At 43.6% G+C, this 24,179-nt stretch overlaps 1 protein-coding gene and 1 pseudogene across 2 annotated transcripts in view; one reads left to right on the top strand and one right to left on the bottom strand.

The window, feature by feature from the left end:
- The window catches only part of PITPNC1 (phosphatidylinositol transfer protein cytoplasmic 1), a 1,164,518-nt gene that overhangs the window by 1,068,911 nt on the left and 71,428 nt on the right, over positions 1-24,179 (top strand). The window contains exon 7 of the mRNA XM_086930932.1: positions 8,627-8,782. Coding sequence (XP_086787058.1) covers positions 8,627-8,782 — 156 coding nt within the window. The remainder of the gene's footprint in view (positions 1-8,626; positions 8,783-24,179) is intronic.
- Positions 9,690-11,658, bottom strand: LOC147702284 (S-adenosylmethionine decarboxylase proenzyme pseudogene; annotated as a pseudogene). Its single transcript, XR_015297514.1, has one exon. The product of XR_015297514.1 is annotated as an S-adenosylmethionine decarboxylase proenzyme pseudogene (transcript).

Raw genomic sequence — 24,179 nt, 5'->3', positions numbered from 1 at the left:
ATCCTTCAGGTCTAGTGCTCTCACTGCAAAGCCCTTCCAGTGCAAGATTTACAGACCCTATCTTATCTCTTATTTTTTTTAATCAAACCAAGTGAGTGCAGATATATCTATTTGCTCCTGAATTATTTTAATGAAGTATAGTGGATTAGCTGTAAAGAGTACGAGTAGTGTTGTGTGTGCTCTCTAGTTTCACTATGGGGGCGAATGTAATAGTCAAAGACTATCTCCAGAGCTCACTGTGAGTATTGTCCCCATTAATGCAGAAATTTTCCGTTACCCTAGTTAGGTCCAGTTTGACATCACAACTATCGTCATACCTTATGTGAGCAGCAGAAAAAAGTTTTCAGAAGTGCCACTGAGAGAAGGGCTTAAACTGTGCACAAATGTTGGTAACAGCCTTTGATTGAGCAGAAGTGGTCTACTTCTAATAAAATAGCGTGCTTGTATTGTACTTTTTGGCTTGAAAGAGGTTTTATGTTGTTTTTGCCAACTGTAATTTTGTATATATTTATAGCTTAAGCATACTTCACTTTTTGTTTATGTATCAAGTTTTATATAGCGCAAACATGATTCGTGAGGATATCAGAGCGCTTTACAAGTGGGCGAAGTAAGAAACAAGTAGGAGATAAGAGAACAGTCGCATATATATAAGAGATGTACAATCAGAAAGGAATAAGTTGAGGAAAACATGACCTCCATAGGAAATCAGCGGGATAGTAGTCATGAACAACAAATTAATAATATAAATCAGAAATTCTGTACAATCTGAAAACGCACACATTTCAGTGATCTCAGGTTTCACTATTAATTGGAAAGTCGCCCAAGCTTTCGCGCAGAACTCAAAACATTCTCTTCTCATCTATGATAAAAAGGAATTTATTTTTACAGAAGTATGGCAACGTGCCAGTGCATTAAACCATCAGTTTGTTGCTATCCCCACTAAGTGCACTTAACTGACCTCAAAATATTGCTCAAGCAAGGCATTGTGAGAGAGATCAGAAATTACTTTAAAAAGTACACGAATTCTCATGACAAAACAGTGTAAAGATCAGTAAGGCATTTTGATCAGATAACGTAAAATATGATCGGGCAATATATTTTTCCCAAGATACTGGCACTGCTAAAACTAAGGCCACATGTACAATAATGTTGTTTTCTTTGCACAGGAGACATACGATAAAACTGCAAGCAATGTGAAATCTCAAGCCTGTTTTTTATGACTAAGCTGTTTTGGCGCACTACACATATCTATTCAATTCGCACACAGCCGGTTTGACGCCGAGCACACTGCTAACCCTAGGGTAATGTGCCCATCATTAGTACTGCACAACTGTTCTATTGATCTCTAAAAGTAACACTGCTGAACATGGCAGCAATACTGCAGCAGGAAAACAAGGGGTGGGTTCGCTTTCCCAACCATGGTGCACATCAGGTGTGGCGGTTTCACCGATGGCACTTGGGCCATGAAGGTAGTCTTAGAAACAGAAAGTGTTTTGAGTCCTCTTTACACAATGTAGTCTCCAAGCCTTTATAAGTGGTTGGTTGAAGTGTCAAATCAATAGTAAAGACTATGTGGTCCTTATTGGTTTATTGGGAAACGTTATGTCAGATTCCAAAGGTTTGGTCTGTTTATTATGAAAAGTTAGTAGAAAGCAAGTATTCCTGACTTAATTGCTATGAAAAACATGTGTTAAAGGGAAAAGGCGCTAAAAGCTGTATTGTTATTATGCTGTGCTAAAGCCTGTAGGCAGGTATTTTGTTATTGGAAATTGTATTATGGCATATTCGCTGTAGCCTGTGGGAAAGCTTCTGCTCAATACAGTATGTCTGATTTATTTATGGTGATATTCCAATGATAAAGGTGATAGGCCTGATTGGTTCATCAGGAAAAGTTATTTTAGATGCCATGGCTCTGATCTGTTTGCTCTGAAAATTTATGACAAAGACAGTAGTCCTGATTTTTTTAAATATGAAACATATATATATATATTCAATATATAGATTCAATCCAATAAACCTTTATGAGTGTTAAAGCCTGCAGATAGGAATTCTGTTTTATGAAATTTCACAGATTACCTTTGTGTACCATGGTTTTTGAATGAATTACCTCCTTTGACAAGCTCTAAGGGTGGTTTTGCACTGTAATAATTCTTGCAGAATCTCTTAGGACGGCCTGATAGGGTTAGTCATTTGCCATGATCTAATAATAGAAATAAATTCATTGCAAAATACATACTTTCATACGTATCTGTAAATATTTATACATATACATACATAGAGCAGTTTTGGGTCAGCCACGTGCTGCTTTTGGTCTGTATGAGTGTCCTCGACACTCTTCTTACATTCATGTCTGCATAAAGCATGTGGCAATGGGTCAGCCCTCTTTAGCCATTTTATCCTTCTATAGGTGCACATTCATTCATTTCCTTCTCCTTTTTTTTATTGTCCTCTTGAAGGCAGACTGCACCTGCCCAGACAATTCTAATAGGTTGCTTGCTTGCCGCACATTTCCTCTACTTTGTGCCAAATCCTATGGACCCACTGCCTCTAAAACAGGTGACCATCATGAAATGATATTGTTCATAGTGTATCATTATTTTACCATTCCAAGATTGCCAACCTGGCTCTAAAATTGGCAACAATCGAGGAACTTTAAAACAATAATACAGTATGTACAATGCCATTGCAAAATGGCCACATGCTGCCATGTTTAATGTTGTTATTGAAAGAATATGCTCACCCTGTTTAGACAGCATATTTTCTTTTTTCTACTTTTATTCTTTTCATTTATCTTTCTTATGTTGTTGATTTTGTATGCGAAATGAGTGCCTAAACCCAACAGTGAAAGAGAAAGAACGTTCATTTATACACCAAGTTCAAGTTCAATATTTGTATAGCGCGCTACTCACCCAGAGGGTCTCAAGGCGCTTGAGGGAAGGTGGTACTTTACTTATCGAATATCCAGGTTTTAAGTTGTTTTCTGAAGGAGAGGTGGTTCTGTGTAAGGCGGAGGTGGGTGGGGAGAGAATTCCAGGTTTTGGCCGCTAAGTAGGAGAAGGATCTTCCCCCATGGTGGATCTGTGGATGCGCGGAATTGCGGCGAGGGCTTGATTGGACGATCGTAGTTGGTGGGTGGGGGTGTAAAAGGACAGGCGCGTGTTGAGGCATTCGGGTCCTAGGTCGTAGAGGGCTTTGTGTGCGTGGGTGAGGAGACGGAACGTTATTCTCTTGTTGACGGGGAGCCAGTGGAGGTCTTTCAGGTGACCGGAAATGTGAGCTTGGCAGGGATGTGGAGTATGAGTCTGGCTGAGGCATTTTGGATGCGTTGGAGTTTTTTCTGTAGTTTGGCTGTGGTTCCGGCGTAAAGGGTATTTCTGTAATCCAATCGGCTAGTGACCAGTGCGTGGGTGACTGTCTTTCTTGTTTCGGTGGGGATCCAACGGAAGATTTTTTTGAGCATGCGTAGGATGTTGAAGCATGATGATGAGACGGCGTTGACTTGTCTGGTCATCGAGAGGGAGGAGTCCAGGATGAAGCCCAGGTTACGTGCGTGGTCCGTTGGTATGGGTGCGGTTCCCAGGGCCGGTGGCCACCATGAGTCGTCCCAGGCAGAGGGGGATGAGCCTAAGATGAGGACTTCCGTTTTGTCCGAGTTCAGTTTTAGACGGCTGTTCTTCATCCATTTGGCTACTTCTTTCATTCCTTTGCGTAAGTTGGTTTTGGCGGTGTTTGGGTCTTTGGTGAGGTAGAGGATCAGCTGGGTGTCGTCTGCGTAGGAGATGATGTTGAGGTTGTGTTGGCGCGCAATGGATGCGAGGGGACTCCTGTACACGTTGACGAGGGTGGGACTGAGTGATGATCCTTGTGGTACGCCGCAGATGACTTCGGTGGCCTCTGATCTAAAAGGGGGAGGCGGACTCTCTGGGTTCTTCCGGCGAGGAACGAGATGATCCAGTCCAATGCTTTTCCTTGTATTCCGATGTTGCTGAAGCATTGTATGAGGGTGCTATGACAGACTGTGTCGAAGGCTGCGGAGAGGTCAAGTAGGATGAGGGCAACTGTTTCTCCGTTGTCCAGTAGTGTTCGAATGTCGTCTGTTGCTGCGATGAGGGCGATTTTGGTGCTGTGTTTGGTTCGGAAACCGGACTGTGAGGGGTCGAGAGATTTGTTGGATTCGAGGAAGGCGGCGAGCTGTCTGTTGACGGCTTTTTCAATGACTTTGGTAGGGAATGGGAGGAGCGAGATGGGGCGGTAGTTCTTAAGTTCAGTGGGGTCTGCTGTGGGTTTCTTCAGAAGGGCGCTGAGTTCGGCGTGTTTCCAGCTTTCCGGGAAGGCAGCGGAGTTGAGGGAGCAGTTGATGGCGTCTCGGAGATGGGGTGCGATAATGGAGTCTGCTTTGTTGAAAATGTGGTGGGGACATGGGTCGGTTGGTGATCCTGAGTGGATGGAGTTCATCAGGCAGATGGTGTCTTCAGTGGTGATAGGGTTCCAGGTGCAGAGGTTGTAAGAGGGGGGTTTTGGTTCGGAGATGGGTGGAGTGGACTGGTTTTCAAAGCTGTTATGTATGTCGGCGATTTTGTTGTGGAAGAATGAGGCGAGAGAGTCGCAGAGTTCTTGGGAGGGAGTGATGTCGTTGGTGCCGGTGGTGGGGTTGGTAAATTCTTTGACGATGTTGAATAGTTCCTTGCTGTTGTGGGAGTTGTTGTCAAGTCGATCCGTGAATGCTGATTTCTTGGAGGATCGGATCAGTTGGTGGTGTTTGCTGGTGGCGTTCTTGAAGGTGGCCAGGTTGTCAGTGGTTGGGTTTTTTCTCCATGCTTTCTCGATGGTGCGACAGAACTTCTTGGATTTCTTAAGGTCATCGTTGAACCAGGGGGCTTTTTTGCTACCTTGCTTGACTTGGTGGTTTTTCAAGGGTGCTAGTACGTCGGCGCTGTGGGTGATCCATTGTGTGAGGTTGGTGGCTGCTTGGTTTGGGTCCGATGATTTGACAGGAGGGTTTTGGTGAAGCGATGTGAAGAGCTGGTCGGTGGTAATTTTGTTCCAGTTTCTTCTGGGAATTGGTTGTGGGTGGTTGTGGGTCGTGGTCTTTTTGTAGTTGAAGTGAACGCAACTGTGGTCCGTCCAATGGAGAGCTGTGGTGTGATTGAAGGAGATGTGCTTGCTGGAGGTGAAGATTGGGTCGAGCGTGTGCCCGGCATAGTGGGTGGGGGTATCAACAAGTTGTTTGAGTCCGAGGTTGGCCAGGTTGTCCAGAAGGGTGGTGGTGTTGCTGTTGTTTTTCTTTTCCAGGTGGAAGTTGAGGTCTCCCAGTAGAATGTAGTCCTTGGAGGGGAGGGCGTGTGGGCTGATGAAGTCAGAGATGACTTCGCTGAATTGTGTGCGGGGTCCTGGTGGCCTGTAGATGAGGGTGCCTCTGAGTGTGGTGTTGGGGTCGGTGTGGATCTGGAAGTGAAGGTGTTCGGCGGTAGTGAGGTTATCGTCGGAACTGGTCGTGATGCGGATGGTGTTCTTATGGACGATGGCAATGCCTCCTCCTGTTTGGTTGATGCGGTCCTTTCGGATGATCTTGTAGCCGTCCGGGATGGCTATGGGGATGTCGGGAGCAGATGAGGCGTTCATCCAGGTTTCTGTAAGGAAGACGACGTCCGGCGATGTGGTGTCGAGTAGGTTCCAAAGTTCAATGGCGTGTCTGTGGACCGAGCGGGTGTTGAGCAGGATGCATTTCAGGTGGTTAGTGTTGGAGCTCTGTCTGGAGTTTGTGGATTTGGTGTGGGTCCTGATGCAGTTGAACTTGCATGAGTGGCAGGTGAAGGGTCCATGGGTGTGTCCTGGGGCGGCTTGGTAGCAGTTTGGTGGTCGGCCGGGGTTGAGGGCTGAGAGGGTTTTGGCGTCGTACGTTATGCGGGTGGTGTGGAGTTTGTGGGGGCCAGGGGGTCTGGCACTGGGCGCAGGCCAGGCACGGACGGGCATAGACGGGCTTACCTTTGGCGCACCTTCGGCACGCATGGGGCGCAACTGCTGCGCGTGAACGCTGCGCACAAAGGCATCTGTCATAAGTGGATAGTGGAGGGGGGAGAGGCGAGGGAGGAGCAGCTGGGAGGCGGGAGCGGGGTGGAGAGCCGGACAGGGAGGCACAACAACAAACAACAAAATGGCAGCAAGCCAAAAGCGAAACAGGATTGGGGCACAACCTTAATAAACGCGATGAAATTGGCAGTGGCACCGGCACAATCAGGCACAAATGAATTAATCAGGCAAAGGCAGCACAGCACAATTGAATGATCGTGAATGCGCACTTTCGCAATATAGCGCTACAATACAAATATCATCAGCAATCAGGCACTAATAATTGTAGGAGCAATGCGAGCTAGCAAAGAGCAATCTGGCAGTATAGCGCTACGATACCACAAACAGAGCAGGGAGCAGCGTGAGGAGCGACCGCTTCTGAAGAGTTCAGGACGGTCACAGCGCTAGTACGGGAGAGTAAAGCCTAAACTATCAGTGGGAGGGAGGAGCAGCTGGAAGGCGGGAGCGGGGTGGAGAGCCAGGCAGGGAGGCACAACAACAAACAACAAAATGGCAGCAAGCCAAAAAGCGAAACAGGATTGGGGCACAACCTTAATAAACGCGATGAAATTGGCAGTGGCACCGGCACAATCAGGCACAAATGAATTAATCAGGCAAAGGCAGCACAGCACAATTGAATGATCGTGAATGCGCACTTTCGCAATATAGCGCTACGATAAAAATATCAGCAATCAGGCACTAATAATTGTAGGAGCAATGCGAGCTAGCAAAGAGCAATCTGGCAGTATAGCGCTACGATACCACAAACAGAGCAGGGAGCAGCGTGAGGAGCGACCGCTTCTGAAGAGTTCAGGACGGTCACAGCGCTAGTACGGGAGAGTAAAGCCTAAACTATCAGTGGGAGGGAGGAGCAGCTGGGAGGCGGGAACGGGGTGGAGAGCCGGGCAGGGAGGCACAACAACAAACAACAAAATGGCAGCAAGCCAAAAGCGAAACAGGATTGGGGCACAACCTTAATAAACGCGATGAAATTGGCAGTGGCACCGGCACAATCAGGCACAAATGAATTAATCAGGCAAAGGCAGCACAGCACAATTGAATGATAGTGAATGCGCACTTTCGCAATATAGCGCTACGATGATACAAATATCATCAGCAATCAGGCACTAATAATTGTAGGAGCAATGCGAGCTAGCAAAGAGCAATCTGGTAGTATAGCGCTACAATACCACAAACAGAGCAGGGATCAGCGTGAGGAGCTTGTTTTTTACTTTCATTGTGCTCCCAGTTGACTTGGAAGTATTATAGTAATTCAGCATGTAATTGAAATCACTGGCAGAGCCCCTCATCGGAGTATAAAACATGGCTGTGTGTCTGGGCACGCGCGTGGACAGCCATAAGCAATTCAGCCGTTCAACTCCATTACAACATTTGAAAGCGCCTCTTACTGTGGTGACTAAATGTATCAGCAGCAGTGCTTAATTTGAGACGGTGTTTTCAAATGCTCGGCACCTGCACTTAACTGTCAACATTGGCACTTCTGACAGTCTGCCACGTGATGGCTCTACCAGTCGAATTTAGAGATGAGCACAACTGTTTATTAATTAAATACACAATAAAAAGGACTAATACAAACCTCCCAGGACATTTTTTATAGCTTTTGGGGCCTGACATTTTTCACACTTTTAAGTGTGTGATTAGTTGTGCTAGCAAGTCAAGTCAAGTCAAACAAGCTTTATTCGACGATTGTCATAAAAGCATAACAATTAAAATTTGGTCATTCACAATAAAATTAGATAAATACAAAAAGATAAAATCACAATAAGAAAAAATTTCATCATGTTTAAATACACAAAGTAATGGGGAGTTAATCGTTTTGTAGCTCATACATTTACACTTTTGTTTCTGATGACCCACGCCCATCTAAAAATGTTGCCACAGCAATATATATAAAGGGAATTGGACCTGTGCAAATGATTCGAACGGCCACCATTCCACTCCGTGTGCCCAGCAATTTGGCCATAGGACGCAACCACACTCTACGCTGGGCAGAGTATGTGGGGCATCCAAAGAGCAGATGACTAATTGTTTCTTTTGGATCTGGGCAACATGGACATGAGGCATTTCCGCCGCTGGACCACCTAGATGTAAATACTCTGACAGGGATACTGCCTAATCTCAGTTGGAAGTAGAGTTTTCTGTCCAGTGGCTTTGTTATGTCGTCCCAGAAAGGCTCAAATAGAGTCACATCCTTGGACTCCATAAAAGCCCCAGTTAATGAGAGAGGAGAGGAGGTCCTGAACACTCTAGAGGATATCATTCCCCAGTACAACCCCTTTATTTCTTTCTTTGAAGGAAATGTGGCATAGTTGTGCTAGCAATGGCATCCCTGGCAGGGGCAAGCTACCTCCTGACGAGGGCCCTGGCACTTATGTGTTTTTTTACAAAGCACTGATCAGCAGGTCGCGAGGAATGTCCGTGCACACTGAGGCAAATGGTCAGAAGACCTCTGGGTAGAATTGCATTTGATTTCTGAAGAGTGATTAATGTCTGTCATGTATCCCGTTTCTCACACGCCCCTTCTCATTTTTTACAGGATCCCAAAAATTTCAAGTCGGATAAGACGGGCCGGGGATTGCTGAGGGAAGGCTGGCGGGACTATCACCAGCCAATCATGTGCTCCTACAAGCTGGTGACTGTGAAATTCGAGGTCTGGGGACTGCAGACGCGAGTAGAACAGTTTGTACACAAGGTCAGTGAATGGAAACGCTATATTTAGAAAGACTAAACCTGGGTTGTAACTCTAGCATCCACTACGTCACGCGGTCATCTAGGCGCCTGGTGGGGACTCCCGTGCTTCCCATCGCCGTAGTGCATCCAGGGGGGAAAGGTCAATACTTCAGCTGTTCACTTATTTCAATTATTTAGTTTTTATGTGGCGCGAAACGGGCCACCTAAAGTGGCGTCAAGGAGTGTTCCGGTTTAGGAACCGATCACAGGACCTTGGGGTGGTAAACGTACAACAGAAGCAGCTCTGCTCTCTACAGTTTGTAATGCAGTAGCCTGAACTGAGGATGTGAGCTCGTTCAAAGGCAGCCTTTGCGAGGAATGCGGTCATGTTGCACATCAGTCTAAGCTGGTGTAAATTGTGTTTTTTTTGGAATGAATACCCTTGTGAATGATGGAACGAGTTTGCTTGGCTTTCCTGTGTTTGTGGTCATTGTAACGTGTGTCCGTTTGAACCAATTTCCTAACTCCTCTATAATGTATATTGCTGATAGTGAGCCTCAAGGAACAGTGATTTGTGTAAATCACTCGTGTTCTTTCAGAGCATTTCAGGTGGATGAGTGTGCACTGCTTGATGCACAGAATCTTAGTTTTTTCGGGCATTCACATGAAGGACGGCAATGCATGCACTCCCACATGTGCCTGATGTTTCATAGTTACCTTTGTGCTTTTCCGATGCCATAATGCTACTTTCCTATATACACCTGTGCCCTTTCCAGTATTTTTGCACGTTTATCAATCAGTTTACTATTACAGTTTCTATACTGCTTGCTCACAAAATCAATTTCTTATAAAATAGTAAGAAAGAATAATTAACAGTTGGATGTTTTATACTCACCAGAGCTTTCAATTGCATTTTTTTTTTAATTGCAGTCATTCTTTATGCCACCCAATCACGGTAAAATAATTCCAGCAGATGAGGTTACAACATTGTTAAATACAGCATAGCAGTCACATGCACAACAATGTCACAGGACTGTTTTAGTCAAAAGACACAAAGACTGATTCTGCTTGGAATAAAATGAAGTGACAGTTGGACAGGTTTACGGCACATTGTTTACCACTCACAAATGGTAGCTAATGTAGAAATTACAAGGATAATGATCTAGGTGGATTCCAGTATATCTAGAACTGTGCATTGCTTTTCTATTCATCACCAGGCTATTACATTATGTTCAACACCTGCCTTAGCTTATTTTCTCCTGCACAAAACATGTAAACCTAAAAAAGGTTGAAAGGAGTATGTGAAAAAATGCCACAGCACGATCTCAACAAAAATTAACAAAATAAACCGCCCGCTGAAGCAAATGATTTACCTAAAACTGTTATACAAAACTGAACATCTAACCTTAAGTGCAAACCAGTGATTAAACAGTCAATTCTATTGGAAACTGAAATTCAGTTTTGAGAAGAAATCACAGAACAATTAAGATTATGGTCCAGAAAATTGCATTTCTACACAATAGACAATTTCAGAAGCTTTCATAAACAGTCTCGGTTACTATAAGTCAACTAATGAGGCCGAAATCCTTGTCTGTGAGGAACTTTGGACGACATTTGGAGAAAAACTACACAGCGAATTATTGTAGTTGAACTGTTTTTACATATGTTAAATCGCATCCAGAATATTTTTAATTTCTCTACATGCACTTCAATTTCACTGCAAGAGTGGCACAGAATCCCTAAACACAGAAGAGCACAATCATGCAAGATACCTAGCTCCTCGATATAATGGATACAATCCAAACTCGTTATTACACTATGGTTACATTTAGGGTTTTCTGAAGCTACAAGGTGACAGATGTGGCAAGCGTGGCCCTGTGCATCATTAACTAAAAAGCAACCACTAACTTATACACTCGTTTTCTTTTTACGTTTTTTCTTCATTTTTGTTAATCAACTCTGCTGCGGATTTTTGACAAAACTGGTAAAAACAAAATTGTAATTGTTGAATTGAGCAAACTGGCGGTCAACACGTTTAAAACCTTCAATCTTCTGGGCTGAAGTAAACATTGTACGACATTTGGAGCTCTTATTGACAAAGAGGGTGGTCACAATTTTTCTTGGCTTGAATACATCTACAACATTACTAATCAGATCGTCATAGGAGTTTAGAGCTACGTTAGTTTCAAAACTAACGTAAGAGAATTCTGGCTCTAGCGTGATGTGAATAGTCCAGTAAGTTCCAAGAGATTTCATCCCATTCATTGAATAACTGCAAGGACTGAACATTGTGGCATCAATGACAGAACCTGGTATCAGGTCACAAATTCCACTCACACGAGTGACATCATTTGCGGTAACACCGTCTTTCATATAGAACTGGTCCATAATTTCAGGGTCAAGCTCACTCATCAGAATTTCCAGCGTCTGATCTGGCTGACTGAATACCAGACTCTCACAGTTGTCCAGAGTGTACAAGTACCAGCAATCAGAATTCATACGTCCCATGCAATACGCAGCTCCATTTGGAAACATTTCATTAAGGAATTCTATTTCCTCCTGGAAATTTCTGTGTGGGTACTCTTGATGTGATGGCTTCATGAAATTCTTACGGGAATAAAAGAAGTTCTGTATACCATCGAAACCACAGTACTCCCTAGCGAGCTCTAACAAAGGGACCAGTGCATGCAGTAAGAGGGTGGTACCACATGTCTTCAAAATGAAACGTCTCTTGGAGACAAACATGCTACTCTCACTGAGTACATAAGCTTCCTGCTTGTCAGTTTTTGTCACACTTATGATCAATGCACATTCTCCAAAAGTTTGTCCCACTCAAACCTCGGGATGGTACGGAGGTTCCCGGATCCCTGACTGGGCCCTCGCTGGCAAAACCAGAGCTCCAGCGGTTCCAGTTCCACAGACTCCGGTCTGCGTTCAAGGAAGTACTGGGCCCGACAATGGAGGAACCCACGGAGGTCCCTGAGCTCACTTACGTCCTTAAAAACAAGTCCCCTAGTAAACTAATCTCTAACCTCTATAAGCTGGGTATTACACACCAGCAGATCCAGTACTCCAAGGCCAGAGAAGCGTGGCAAGGTGATCTGCAGTCGCCAATTGACGACGACATGTGGAGGTATTGCTGCTCCAGCACGCGTAGACTCTCCCTCAACGGTAGGCACAGGCTAGTGCACTTTAAGTTTCTTCAGCGGGTATACTACACCCCGGAGAGACTCCACCGGTACGGCCTACGGCAGTCGGCGGAGTGTGAACGTTGCCACACGCCGGTTGCAGACTTTATCCATATGGCATGGTACTGCCCGGGCATTCAGAAATTCTGGGCAAAGGTCTTCTCAGAGATCAGTGAGATCCTGAGCTCGGAGCTACCTAGCAACCCAGAGCTGGCTCTGTTGGGTTATTCTAAGCCACTCCCTCCCTCCCAGCGCCGTCTAGTTGATATGGCCCTGCTGATAGCTAGGAGAGTGGTGGCACAGTACTGGATGAGGGGGCCTCTCCCCACCAAGAAAAGGTGGGCAGGTGACCTACTCTACTGCTGCACTCAGTCAGAACTCTATAGTGAACTACTACCCCCTAGAAGCAGGCCAAAGAACTTTTGGGCTCTTTATCAGGAATACATGCAGCGGGGGGTCGAGGAGGGCTCGGATGATGCGGAGGCGCTGGACCTCCCGGACTCCACGGATGACTAGTTGCCGCGGTTGACATAGGGCTCCTTAGAGGGGGGCTTCAGGGGAGGTGTGGAGGGGATCGGAGACAGTACGAGCACGGTTCCGTCCAGGTGGATTGGAGTGGGGAGAAGGGTTCTCCGGGATGATGAATGTAGGTAGAATAATATTAGCACACTGTCACACATAATTGGAGTTAGTACTCGGGGACATTTTTGCAGGCACTCGGGAGGGGGGGTGGGGGATCGTTGGGTTAGATAATTCATTTCTGGACTTTCTTTGTTTTCCTAAGACCTTAGATGCGAGCGAATTTCAGATGCTTGCTAGTGACTATGGCCCACTATACACTGCTGAAGGGTTGTGACCACACACTGTTAGATACGACGGATTGCTGCCTTGTACGCCGCCGGGCCCCCGGGATGCCGGCTAAATGGCTGTGTTCAAAATTACGAAGCTCAGCAATTCAGTTACACTGTTACTACAAAATATGTGACCATATGTGTTGTGTAACGCAAGCTATGATTCATAAGAATAAAGGTCTTTTAATAAAAAAAAAAACAGAGCTCCAGCAGCTTCTCGGTGCCCTCGAAGAAGTGTGCGCCGTTCTCTTCCATCCTCCTGCGCCGCCGACAGCCACCAACAACCGCAGAATCAACTAAAGCAACAGAAACCAATAAGGCCGAAGCCCGCTGCGACTCTGGCTTCACCAAGCTTCCCCCTTTGTTTCTTGTATGATGATGATGGGCATGTGTTTCTTGTGCCGCCGCTGATGGTACTGTCGGGCTGCAGCTGGTTCCCGTCTCTTGTTGCGTGCTCTCCTCCCGGTACAGAGAAGGACGTGGAGCGAGCGCTAGCTAATATCGCCGGCCATACTGTGTAAAGCCTCAATTGCATATTTTATTGTATTTCCCAACACTTTTTTATTTTGAAGTTAGTGTACTCCACCATGTTATTAATGATTCACAACCTTAAGACTAGCCTCCTCTGCGTCACAGTGAATCTGGTCTGTGTCTCTTTTCTGACCAGTGGCTTCCACGTGTACCGCTTACCAGTGAGCAGTCCATCTGAACCCAAATATTCTTCCATCCCAATACACGATTCTTACTTTTCACTGTGCAAAAGCATCTCAGTACCCAATGGTGCGTCAGTCCTCCTCTGTTCTCAGGCAACTTGAAAACCTGCCTCCACAAGTGAAGGGTCCCAGCCTTCCCAGACAGAGTTCTTTATTTTCTATTGATAGTTAAGTTGTTAACTCCTAGGTTTCCCTGTGGTTGTTGCATGGCAACGTTAGAGAAGTCATGGTAATACGTTTTCCCTTGGAACTGTTACCCTGCATAATCATGGTTTATATTGTTGAAGAGAATGAATACCTTGATTTGTGCAAGGACTGTCCTGCAGGGATCATTGGCTCTATTTTACCTTCGAATGTACCTGCTCATTTAAAGTGTCAACTTCTCATTAATTGAGTCAAAATCTAAAACTTCACCGAAACAAATCTAAAGCCAAGATGAATGGTTTAACGCTGAAGCACTGAAGATAAATGAAATATATAATAGACAAATATTTAGACAGTGCAGGAAACAATCTACTGTGCCTATGGACCAAGTCAACCTCCTACACTAACATTGTACCCTATACAAGGCTGCTGTTGGGTTGAACTCTGTGCGAGGAGGAGTGGACTAGGTGAATGGAGGAAGATAAAAGGATGGTCAAGGTGAGAAAGCACACAATGAACAGGTGGCCAATGAAGAAAAAAATCACTGAAGAGATGTGGATGTTTGTCGGAAGAACCTGCTTGTGACGTTCAACTGATTCATCACCAGGGGTTATTAGGGTCTCTGCACGGGTTGCAAACAAGATTGTCGGAACTAGCAGATGATGAAGAAAAATAGGGAGTGTGAAGACTTATGGTGGCCAGGGCTGGGTAAGTCACTTGAACACTTTGGGATTGTTCTGCATGTATATTGAGTGGCAAAACAGAGGTAACATCCCCGCCACCTGTGACACTTTTAGAAGTACCATGAATGTGATGTCTGTAGTGCTGAAAGAGAAATACGTTTGCAACATATTTGGTGTTAGTGCTTCTCAAGACTAAACTGATTCTTGCAACGAAGTGCAACATACTGGCAGAAACCCTCGCACCAAGATATCACAATGATCGTGAACAAATAGTGGATTTCCATTCCCACATTATTGTGGTTGCATACCGGAGGGAGTTCCTGTATGTTGACGTTAGCTGAAGAAGGAATATTTGTTGTTAATGGCTGGACTCTGTAGAATTGAAGCCCTACAGATACAAAAATTAGAGATGGAAATTAAGGTGGTGGAACAAGAATACAGATTGACCCCGTTAATGGGGAACGCACATTATAGGCCAGCTCCGGGTGATATTCACTCCTAGAGGTGATCGGTGCCTCCTGCACCATAAAAGGCAAACTGTGATAAAGCGAATAAGTTGTGTATCCAACTGTTTCAACAATTAAGGCAAAGAACGGAGAAGGGAGCGTGTGCGTAATCCTAACAGATATAGGAGAGCCCCGCCCCTCTTTTCCATTGGCTGGGGTCACCGTTTATGCTAAACGGTGGCCAGCCATTAGAAAAGAGCTTTTTATGACATAGACTTTTCTCTTTTTGAGACGGCCCACTTGGACGGGCTCGTCTGCCTTCCTCCCGTCGCAGCGGTACTCTACCTGACCTGTGTTGAATGATTTTCTTGGTTAACCAGCATCTCAACACTTCCACCTCCCATGGGAGCATTACTTTGTGACTCATTCATAATGTGCGGGATCTGCTGGAAGAGATATCTATCAGAAGAAAATATTACTAACCGTCTTTATTAATATTTCTGGAGGTTATATAATCCTCCTGCAGATTCCTTACCGCCCTCCTCTGCTTCCTCCTCTGTGAGTTAAGCCCATAACTAATAAGATTCAAGGGTATGCAAACATGTTATGAACCAGCTTGTCTTGCTTTTGGAAACTTTATTCTCGGCGTGGGTATATTTCGGGTGACATGCGCTGCTGCGTATCTTCCCTCGGGATTTGACCAGCCCATGGGTTTCGGGTTATATTGTTTATAGGATTTCTGTTCTGACCGCCACCGACCCTCCATTTTCTTTAAACTGGATTTATTTCAAATATTTCTGGTGGAATGCACGTTCGCTAATCGCCACCCTCAGCCCCTGGCACGGAGTGGCCCAGGGTCCGTGGGTGCCCAAACCTCCTCGTCGCTTCAGTGGATATTAGGCTGGGGCGGGAAGGCTGGCTGAAGGCTCGCTATCTCGGACTTAACATTTCCTCCGCGGAGTCCACCACGTTGCCCTCTGGAGGAATATATGCGATGAAGAAGAGGAAAAGCCTGTGCAAAATAAGTAGGTGAAGTTAACTCTCCGCCCAAAACCCGCTGTCGCCGTTCATGAGATCAGCGCCACCACAAGTGTCAGTACGAATCAGCCCCTCTGTGTGTTCAGACCCCCTAACACCCATCCTTACAGGTCCCAGCAGAACCCCTTTCTCCGGGTGGACAGAATCCGACTTAAAATTACTCGAAACAGAAGTCTCCATCTTGAAAATAGAATATTTCAAAGGGTCCACACATCTCTCGACAAGTGGAAAAATCTGGCATAGGCCTGTCCCTACTGTTGTCACATGACATTATGTTATGTTATTCCTTGCCCGCTCTCAACATTCCTAGCGGTGTATAGGACCTGCTGTTTCTCATAGCACCGGGCTCTTCAGCCCTTGCCACCGGTCTCCGCCTTTTTCACTGCCTCGTCTCTGCCCATTGACACTATCTTTCTGCCCCTGTACCACCGATCTCGGCTAAGGGTGGATAACAAGGTCGGTGAAGGTGTTCTGTATTCGTTATTGAGCATTTCGACATCTACTCCCCAAAACGATCGGCTTTGGCAATTCCGGACTTTGAATAGGCAAGAAAATATAAAATAAAGTGTTAGATAAAGAGCTCTCTCTCCGCAGCAAAGTTGTTTCAAATTCTAGTGAACGGAGCAGCATAAAATTGGCTTTACCTTAATTGTTATCAATTTGGCCACATATGTATACTAAAGCCTTATGTATGCATGAAATAATGTAATCTGTAAGAGAAAGTGCACTTAAAGTGACAAATGAAGTGCACCTGTTTGTAATCACGGCATTTATACATATATATATATATATATATATATATATATATATATATATATATATATCAAAACAAAACCCTTTCAGGCATAGAGTGACGCATACTTATGCAAAAAAGAAGGAGAGAACTCTGGGTAGTTCTCAAGTTTAGGTTGAAAGCAGCCCCTGTTAGAGCAATCTCAACACCAGCGACACTCTAGATCTGCTCACCTCAAATGTCTGTTTTTCTATCAAAGTTTTTAAGCATAGGATTAGCACAGTGCTATCCACGCCGAGATAGAAAATGACAAAGTCTTTTGCAATTTATACAGCAAAGTCTTTAAGCATAGGACTAGTACAGTGCTGTCCTTGCCGAGCTGTAAAATTAGAAAAGCCATTTATCACTCCAGGCACAATATTACAGCTTTGAATTAGTGAAATACCAACTCAAGCTAACCTGAAATGAGTGAAATCAACCCCTGACACAGTGTTTCGCTCTAATTAGAGCTCTTCAGAGAGGTATAGCTTTGTCCAGACACAAGGGAGCACCCAGTATTAAGTCAAAACAAAACCCTTTCAGGCATAGAGTGACGCATAAATTATGCAAAAAAGAAGGAGAGAACTCTGGGTAGTTCTCAAGTTTAGGTGGAAAGCAGCCCCTGTTAGGACACACTCAACACCAGCGACACTCTAGATCTGCTCACCTCAAATGTCTGTTTTTCTAGCAAAGTTTTTAAGCATAGGATTGCAAAAGATTTGTCATTTTCTATCTCGGCGTGGATAGCACTGTGCTAATCCTATGGTTAAAAACCCGTTTGCTAGCTGCACAGGCTTTACACCTGCTGCAGGGATGGAATCCTTTCATTTCTTTTAAGGTGTTTATTCTAGGCAAGGGTTTCTCAAGGTGACTTTTCACCAGCATGTCCTTTAAGGACCTGGCTTTGCTAAACGTAACTTGTGGATACTGGGGTAGGTCATCTTTAATTGCGTTATCAGTTTGGAGAATATGCCAATTATGTTTTAGCATTCTTTTTAAGTGATTGGCTTCTGAAGAATACGGGGTGATAATGCGAAATTTCCCATCATTCTCCGTATTCCCCTTCTTAGATTTGTCAATCAGAAGTTCCTCACTAGGAATCTTTCTGACTCTCTTAAGAGATGTGAGCAAGAGCACGGCTGTGCTTGAAACGCGTCGCAGCGTAGCAGGGCGTTAAATAAAAAGACCTTCCTGCCTGATTCCTGTGGTCCATTCCTTTAATTCCGATGTTCGGTTGCTGAAGGATTGTTGCTGATATATATATAAGACGGACCACCAGATTGGATTACAGGTTTCTTTATTGCATTCTTGGAAGGGTAGAAGGGCAAGACGCGTTTCGGGCTGGAACAGCCCTTGTTCACATGCAAAAGACCAAATGTAACTTTTTGCTTTTTGTAATGCTAGTGACGCTCCTGTGGCCCACCTCCAACACGGTCATGTGACCATGGAAATGGAAAACATACTATGCATTCAGTATCTAGCGTGCAAAATGAGCCATAAATAAACATAGTATTTAAGTTATCTATATATAAATATATATATTATTTAAGAGTAAAATCAGAAACATAATTATAGAACCAGAATAGATTATTATAACAGGATAAATCCTAATTTCTGATAGTAATACCACGACATTCTATAGATCTCTCAATGCAAAATTTGATTTACCACATAGTGTATGTCAACAGTATCAAGAGGTGGTAGGGCAAACAGGATACCTTATTGTGCTGCTTTAGTGACACTTAGTCAATGCCTAAAGTGCGGAAAATATTCTTACATGTGCAAATGAAGTGGAATAAAGTGCTATACTGCATGATAAAATCAACCTGTAATTGCAATGCAAAATATGCCATATTAACAATTGGGAACAAAGCCACATTTTGTTAGTAGAAGGCCTAACATTAAAACATTACAAATTTGGTCAAATAATTTATCATGATAAAAAAGTGAATAAAACACCTAGTGTATAAAACCATATATAGCAAAATCTGATTAAAATCAGAAAAATACATATTTATATATACACATCTATATACACTGAGGGTAGCTGTGAAGCTGTAGAAAGTATACTGATGACTAACAGGGAACCTGACTAGCCAACAAGAAACAGACTTGCAAAGATAGACGTTGTTAAGTTAGATACAGACATTCTGGTATCCCCACAGGCAACAGGGAACCTGACTACCGTGGGGTAAGATATATTTTAGGAGAGCGTGAGGACCATTGAATGAAATCCAGAAAATATGGATGTCACAGAAAATGATGTAAATCCTAGGTGTTATTCAGACCATTTGGCCACTTACTGTCAAACTCAAGGATCACATTGGATTCCAGTTGTCTTAGTTTCAACTCTCTGTTACCTCCCCTTAATAGTTTAGGTATCGCTGCTACTACATAGTAAGTCAGACAATTGACATCTTTATTGTGTTTACTAAGAAAGTGACGGGCCACCGGATAGGCGGGATCACTATGCAAAATGGCACGGAGATGCTGCAAAATCCTGACATGCACCTGTTGTTTAGTCCTGCCTATATACCGAAGGCCACAGGTGCACGTCAGGACGTAAACAGCAAACTCGTTTTGCAATTGTAAATGCCTGTAATGGGGATTTCAGAGCTATTAAAGGGGGTACGATAATGGGTTTGATTTATGCTAAACTTGCAGGCCCGACAACTGGAGCATTTACGGAATCCGGCAGCAGGTTGTAACCAGATAGCCTTATGCTTCAGTTCCGGACTGCTGACATCCAAGCTGGCTCCCATGGTGCGTGCCCTACGAAAAGTTACCAAAGGTTTATTAGGTTACATGTGCCCCAATATATTGTCTGTTAATACAATGGACCAGTTCTTATTAATGATCTGTCTAATTTTGGCTTCTTGATCACTAAAGGTCATTATAAATCTAGGGCAATCATTTTGCGAATCAATAATTTCAGTTGTAGATATAGTGACTTCGCTAGTAATGGATTCAGATTGGAAGAGACTGGTTCTTGTTCTTAAATTGGTTTTAGCCAAAGCCTGTTCAAACATAGCGTCAGAATAATCTCGCTTTTTTAACCTGTCTTGTAATTCCTTTGCACATCTATCAAAGTCACCAGAAGAGCTGCAGATTTTTTTGAGCCATATGATTTCACCAAAAGGGAAGCTATAAATGGTGTGTTTAGGATGGAGCCTAGAGGCATGCATCACCCTGCCATACTATAAAGATATCATCTATATATCTGAGATATTTGATGATCTTTTCTTGTACCCATACCTGATGTGTCATGTTCAGAACCTGCTCCTCCCACCAGCCCACGTGTAAACACGTGTAGCTGGGGGAGAAGCAGGCTCCCATGGCAACACCTCTCAGTTGTCTCCTCACTTCTTTTCCGAATAAAAAATAGTTATTGTTCAAACACCATTCTATTAGACTAAGTATGACCTTATTGTGTTCGTAAAATTCCAAAGGTCTATGACTTAGAAAGTGTCCAGCTGCTAATAGACCATGATTGTGTGCTATACTAGTGTAAAGGAACTCAACGTCCAAAGTTATAAGCAACATATCGTCCTGCCATTCGAGGTCTTTTATTTTTTTCAAAAAGTCACTTGTGTCGCGGACGAAGCTGGGTAGATTGCTTACCAGATCTTGAAGAAAAAAGTCAATATACTGCCCAACTTTTTCTCCCATGCTGTTAATCGCTGAGATGATAGGTCTCCCAGGTATAGGCAAAATTCCTTTATGGACCTTTGGTATTAAGTAAAAGACTGGCAGTACCGGGATTTTATTGTACATATATTTGTATTCATCTCCCAAAATGAGGCCCTCTCTACTCCATCTTAACAAGATCTTGTTTAAATTGTCATTGGCCTTTAGATATTCTTTGTTACTGGATTTTATGTAACAGGCCTTATCACTCAGTTGTCTATGAGCTTCAGTAGTATAGTCTTTTTTGGGCCAAATGACAATGTTTCCGCCCTTGTCTGCCATTTTTACTACAATCTCAGGGTTGTTGCTTAACTTCTTCATCAGAGCATTGTAATTGGCCCGCTTTTGATTGAATGTATGCCTCTTGATGTTATTGGTCTTTCTGTATAGCTGTTTGATTTCTGTCGTGATACAATCATGAAAAGTATCCAAAGTGTCTTTAACCATGAGTGGAACAAAGTTGGATTTACCTTTAAAGGGAGTCGCGCCCGCTCCTTTTTGTGTCATATTGATTTTATTCAATCTTCTTTGGGTACTGATGTCACATTCAAGCCCCATAGGTTGCGAGTTGGTTGCCCGATTAAGATCGTGCATCTCCAAGAGAGCGGGGACATCAGCTGCTGATAATTGTGGCTGTTCATTATCCATGCTGAGATTAGAAGCGGAGCTTTTGTCATTATTGGCTTTGATTTTTTGTAGGGTGAAGAATTTTTTGAGTTTAAGCTTCCGGATAAAGCAATATACATCCACGCGTGTGGAGGCATATTTGAATGGTTGATCAGGGCAAAAGTTCAAACCGAGAGAAAGGAGTTGTTGTTCGGCTTTAGAAAGAATGACATCGGAGAGATTGATAATAGATTTTTCATTTTCTACTTCCTCTTCTGCCAATGTTGATTTGTCTTCTTTTTCTTTATATTTTTGCCATTGTTTTCTCCTTCTTTCTTGTCTTTTTTTGTTGCGACGTTTGTTGCCGCATTTCTTTGCCATGGTCTCAGAGTGGACAGTCTTTCCGCAACTAAAAAATCAAGCTCTTCCTCGAGATTTAAAATGGTCACAGGTTTTTCATGACTTAGACTCGTAGCTTGATTCACTAGTACGCGACACTGAGCTCAGACTTTAAGTTTCATCATCCTTATTGCCAATTTGACATGCTGCCGCTTGAGGAGGCTTTTGTTTATTTCCTTTATCACTATATTGTTGGCGTTTAATGTCATTGTATTTTCTCGCAAATGTAAAAATCTGACCATTTGCATAGTCAGCTTGGTCGTGCGCGAATGTGCTCACTTTTCTGGTTTTAATCTTTTCCTCATGTTTTTTAAGCCTTTCCATCATAGATTCCTGTAGTTTTTTAATTACATCCGTTTCGTTTGATTTGTCGATTTCTTCCTGAATTTTGTCAATTATTTTTAAAATCTGTCCTGTAAATGTCTGCGTACTTGATGAGTATTCGGACCAAGTTCATTGACGCATCTAAATTGTTTTTACCCCATTCCTTCAACATTTGGGGGTTCGGATTCTCAAAGCTGGGAGCGAGCATAATTCGCAAGCCTCTCGGCACTCAATTGACCTCGACGTATTTGGTTAGAGAGTAGTGCTCCCACCACTTCGTAATCTCTAAACGTTTTTGTTTTTCAAGGTCTTTGTATAATGTATAATGTTTTAATGTTAGAGTCTTCCCGTACCTCTGTACTTGCCGATGTTTTTTTAGCTGAATTATCCGGAGCAGAGATTTGTCCAAACAGCTCATCAGCTTCCTCCTCCCTAGCACGGAGAGCTTCCGCAGACATGCCTTATCCACAACTGAAAATGCTTTTAGTAATTTAGCCGTCAACAAAGCGCTAGTAGATATATATATATATATATATATATATATATATATATATATATATGTGTTAACGTTTTGCTTTGGTACGAACAAGTGATGATGTATTTGTAAGAAAAAAATATTCTTTACTGTGTAATAGACTATGATACATGAGAACTGCATTCACTTTTATAATGTAATTGTTTGTGTTTTAGCATGCAGCAGAATTGTGTGTTGAAGTTTTATTAGTTGGCTTGACTAAAGGCCCTAAGTATTTAAGTTTCGCAACGCTTCAGCTTCAATGTGAGTGTTCTGTTAGACGTAGTGTTTCTCTTCCCTCTCTAGGCGCCTGGTACGATGGCCTAGAGGATGCAAAGAAGGCTCCTATGTGTAAAATTGATAAGCGAGCGAGAGGTAGTCAAAGGTGAAAAAAAAATGCCCAGGAGGGAGACTTAGTGTCTGTGTGGAATGGAGACCTGAATCAAGGTTGACGTTGACCTTGGCTTGACGCATGCATCCTAGCGCTATAGCGCCGGGACACCTCTGTTTGAGGTAGCTGTCGCGTTCTATAAATGTCTGTTTTATTATTATTGTGATAGGTTTGTTTTGACTTAGCTCTCTACTCCCCCTGCTTGCCATCAAAGGACTGACGTGCGGGCTGTCAACAGACAGCAAGTCATCCCAAGGCACCAGTCGCACACATCACTTGCAACCAAACATAATATCTGTCTGTAAAGATACAGGGCAGTCTCAACGCGGCGCTATTTTAGATATCTGTTCGCATTTTATTTGTGTTTGAATGACGTGTCTACAAAAAGCTTGTCACTTGATCACGTCAAAATTATTTGTTTCGTCACTTGCTATTTTGCTTTTCAAAGGAATGTTTATACATGTTGTTGCCCGCTCATCCTCCCTCCTAGCTGCCTGCCAAACTTTTTGATAGTAAAACAAGCATTGAAAATGCAATATGTCTCGACTTTTATTAAGTTAAAGCTATTAGCTTTGCTAATGGTATTGTATAGCAAAGCAAATGGCTTTGACTTAATAAAAGGCGAGACCTATTGCATTGTTAATGCTTTTTTAGTTATCTGGTTCGCTGATGGTGAGACACTTATTTTGATGTCGAGGCCTATTCTTAGTGACCAGTGCCACCTTCTGTGTCCTCTATTTTCGGTACCACCATTACATTTCTTACTTACACTATATGATGTAATATATGTTTCTGATGGATACATCTTTCTGCATATTCCTCACCTCAGGAATTATTCTTCCATGCGTCAAACCTTTCCCCATAAATGTCACTCCGGGCTGCTGGTGGAGCAATGTGGCTTCAGACATACAGTCTCTGTCCATGCCTATGTCTGAGTACATTAAGCGCCAACCAGCCTTCCGACATCAGTTCCTTTTGTTCTGCTCCTCATTTAGGTGGTACAAAAGGGGGTGGTGATGGACGGAGCATCTGAATCAATCAAACACTCACACCCAGTCAAAAGATCTGGGTTTAATCCATCATTGTTCTTTAGCCCACTCTGCCACCCCAGTTCAGACATGGCTATATGCAAATCAGTCTGACCCTATGCCTCATGCGAACAGTCCATCCCGAACTGCCAAGCCATGTCTTCCCTGGACCGGAAACAAGCTTCTGAGGACCGGTTTCAGGCATTCCAGCCGTCTTCAGCCCGGCTTGCTTGAATCCAGTGGCAAAGTGAGCATTTAGGTGGGTCCTTAATTCTCTCAGTGTCTCACCAACAAAATCCCTCAGTATTTAGACAGCAATTAGATCACATGTATCCTCCAGAACAGTCAAACTTCAAGATTAGTTGCAAATGTTGCAAGAAAACTAAATGTCTCTTTCAGAGCCACGTGACAACAGCATGTGATGCCTTGGGCCAGAGTATGGCACAGTAGTCTGCAATTCTTCCTGTGCTTTCATGCACCAAGAATCCACCCGGAAGCTAGTGGACACATTTTTTCACTAAAGAAAAAGTTTAAGCGATATTTCATACGTTGCATACCTCGTCTGAACAAAGAGGCAATGTTCAGTAGACCAATAAGGCTCACCAAGTGAAGGCTGAACACCTCCTGGGAGCCTA

The sequence above is a fragment of the Lissotriton vulgaris genome, chromosome 7 (assembly GCF_964263255.1).
Source record: "Lissotriton vulgaris chromosome 7, aLisVul1.2, whole genome shotgun sequence".
Lineage (NCBI taxonomy): Eukaryota > Metazoa > Chordata > Amphibia > Caudata > Salamandridae > Lissotriton > Lissotriton vulgaris.
Note: the sequence above shows the minus strand (reverse complement) of the source record. Positions and strands in the feature narration are given on the sequence as shown.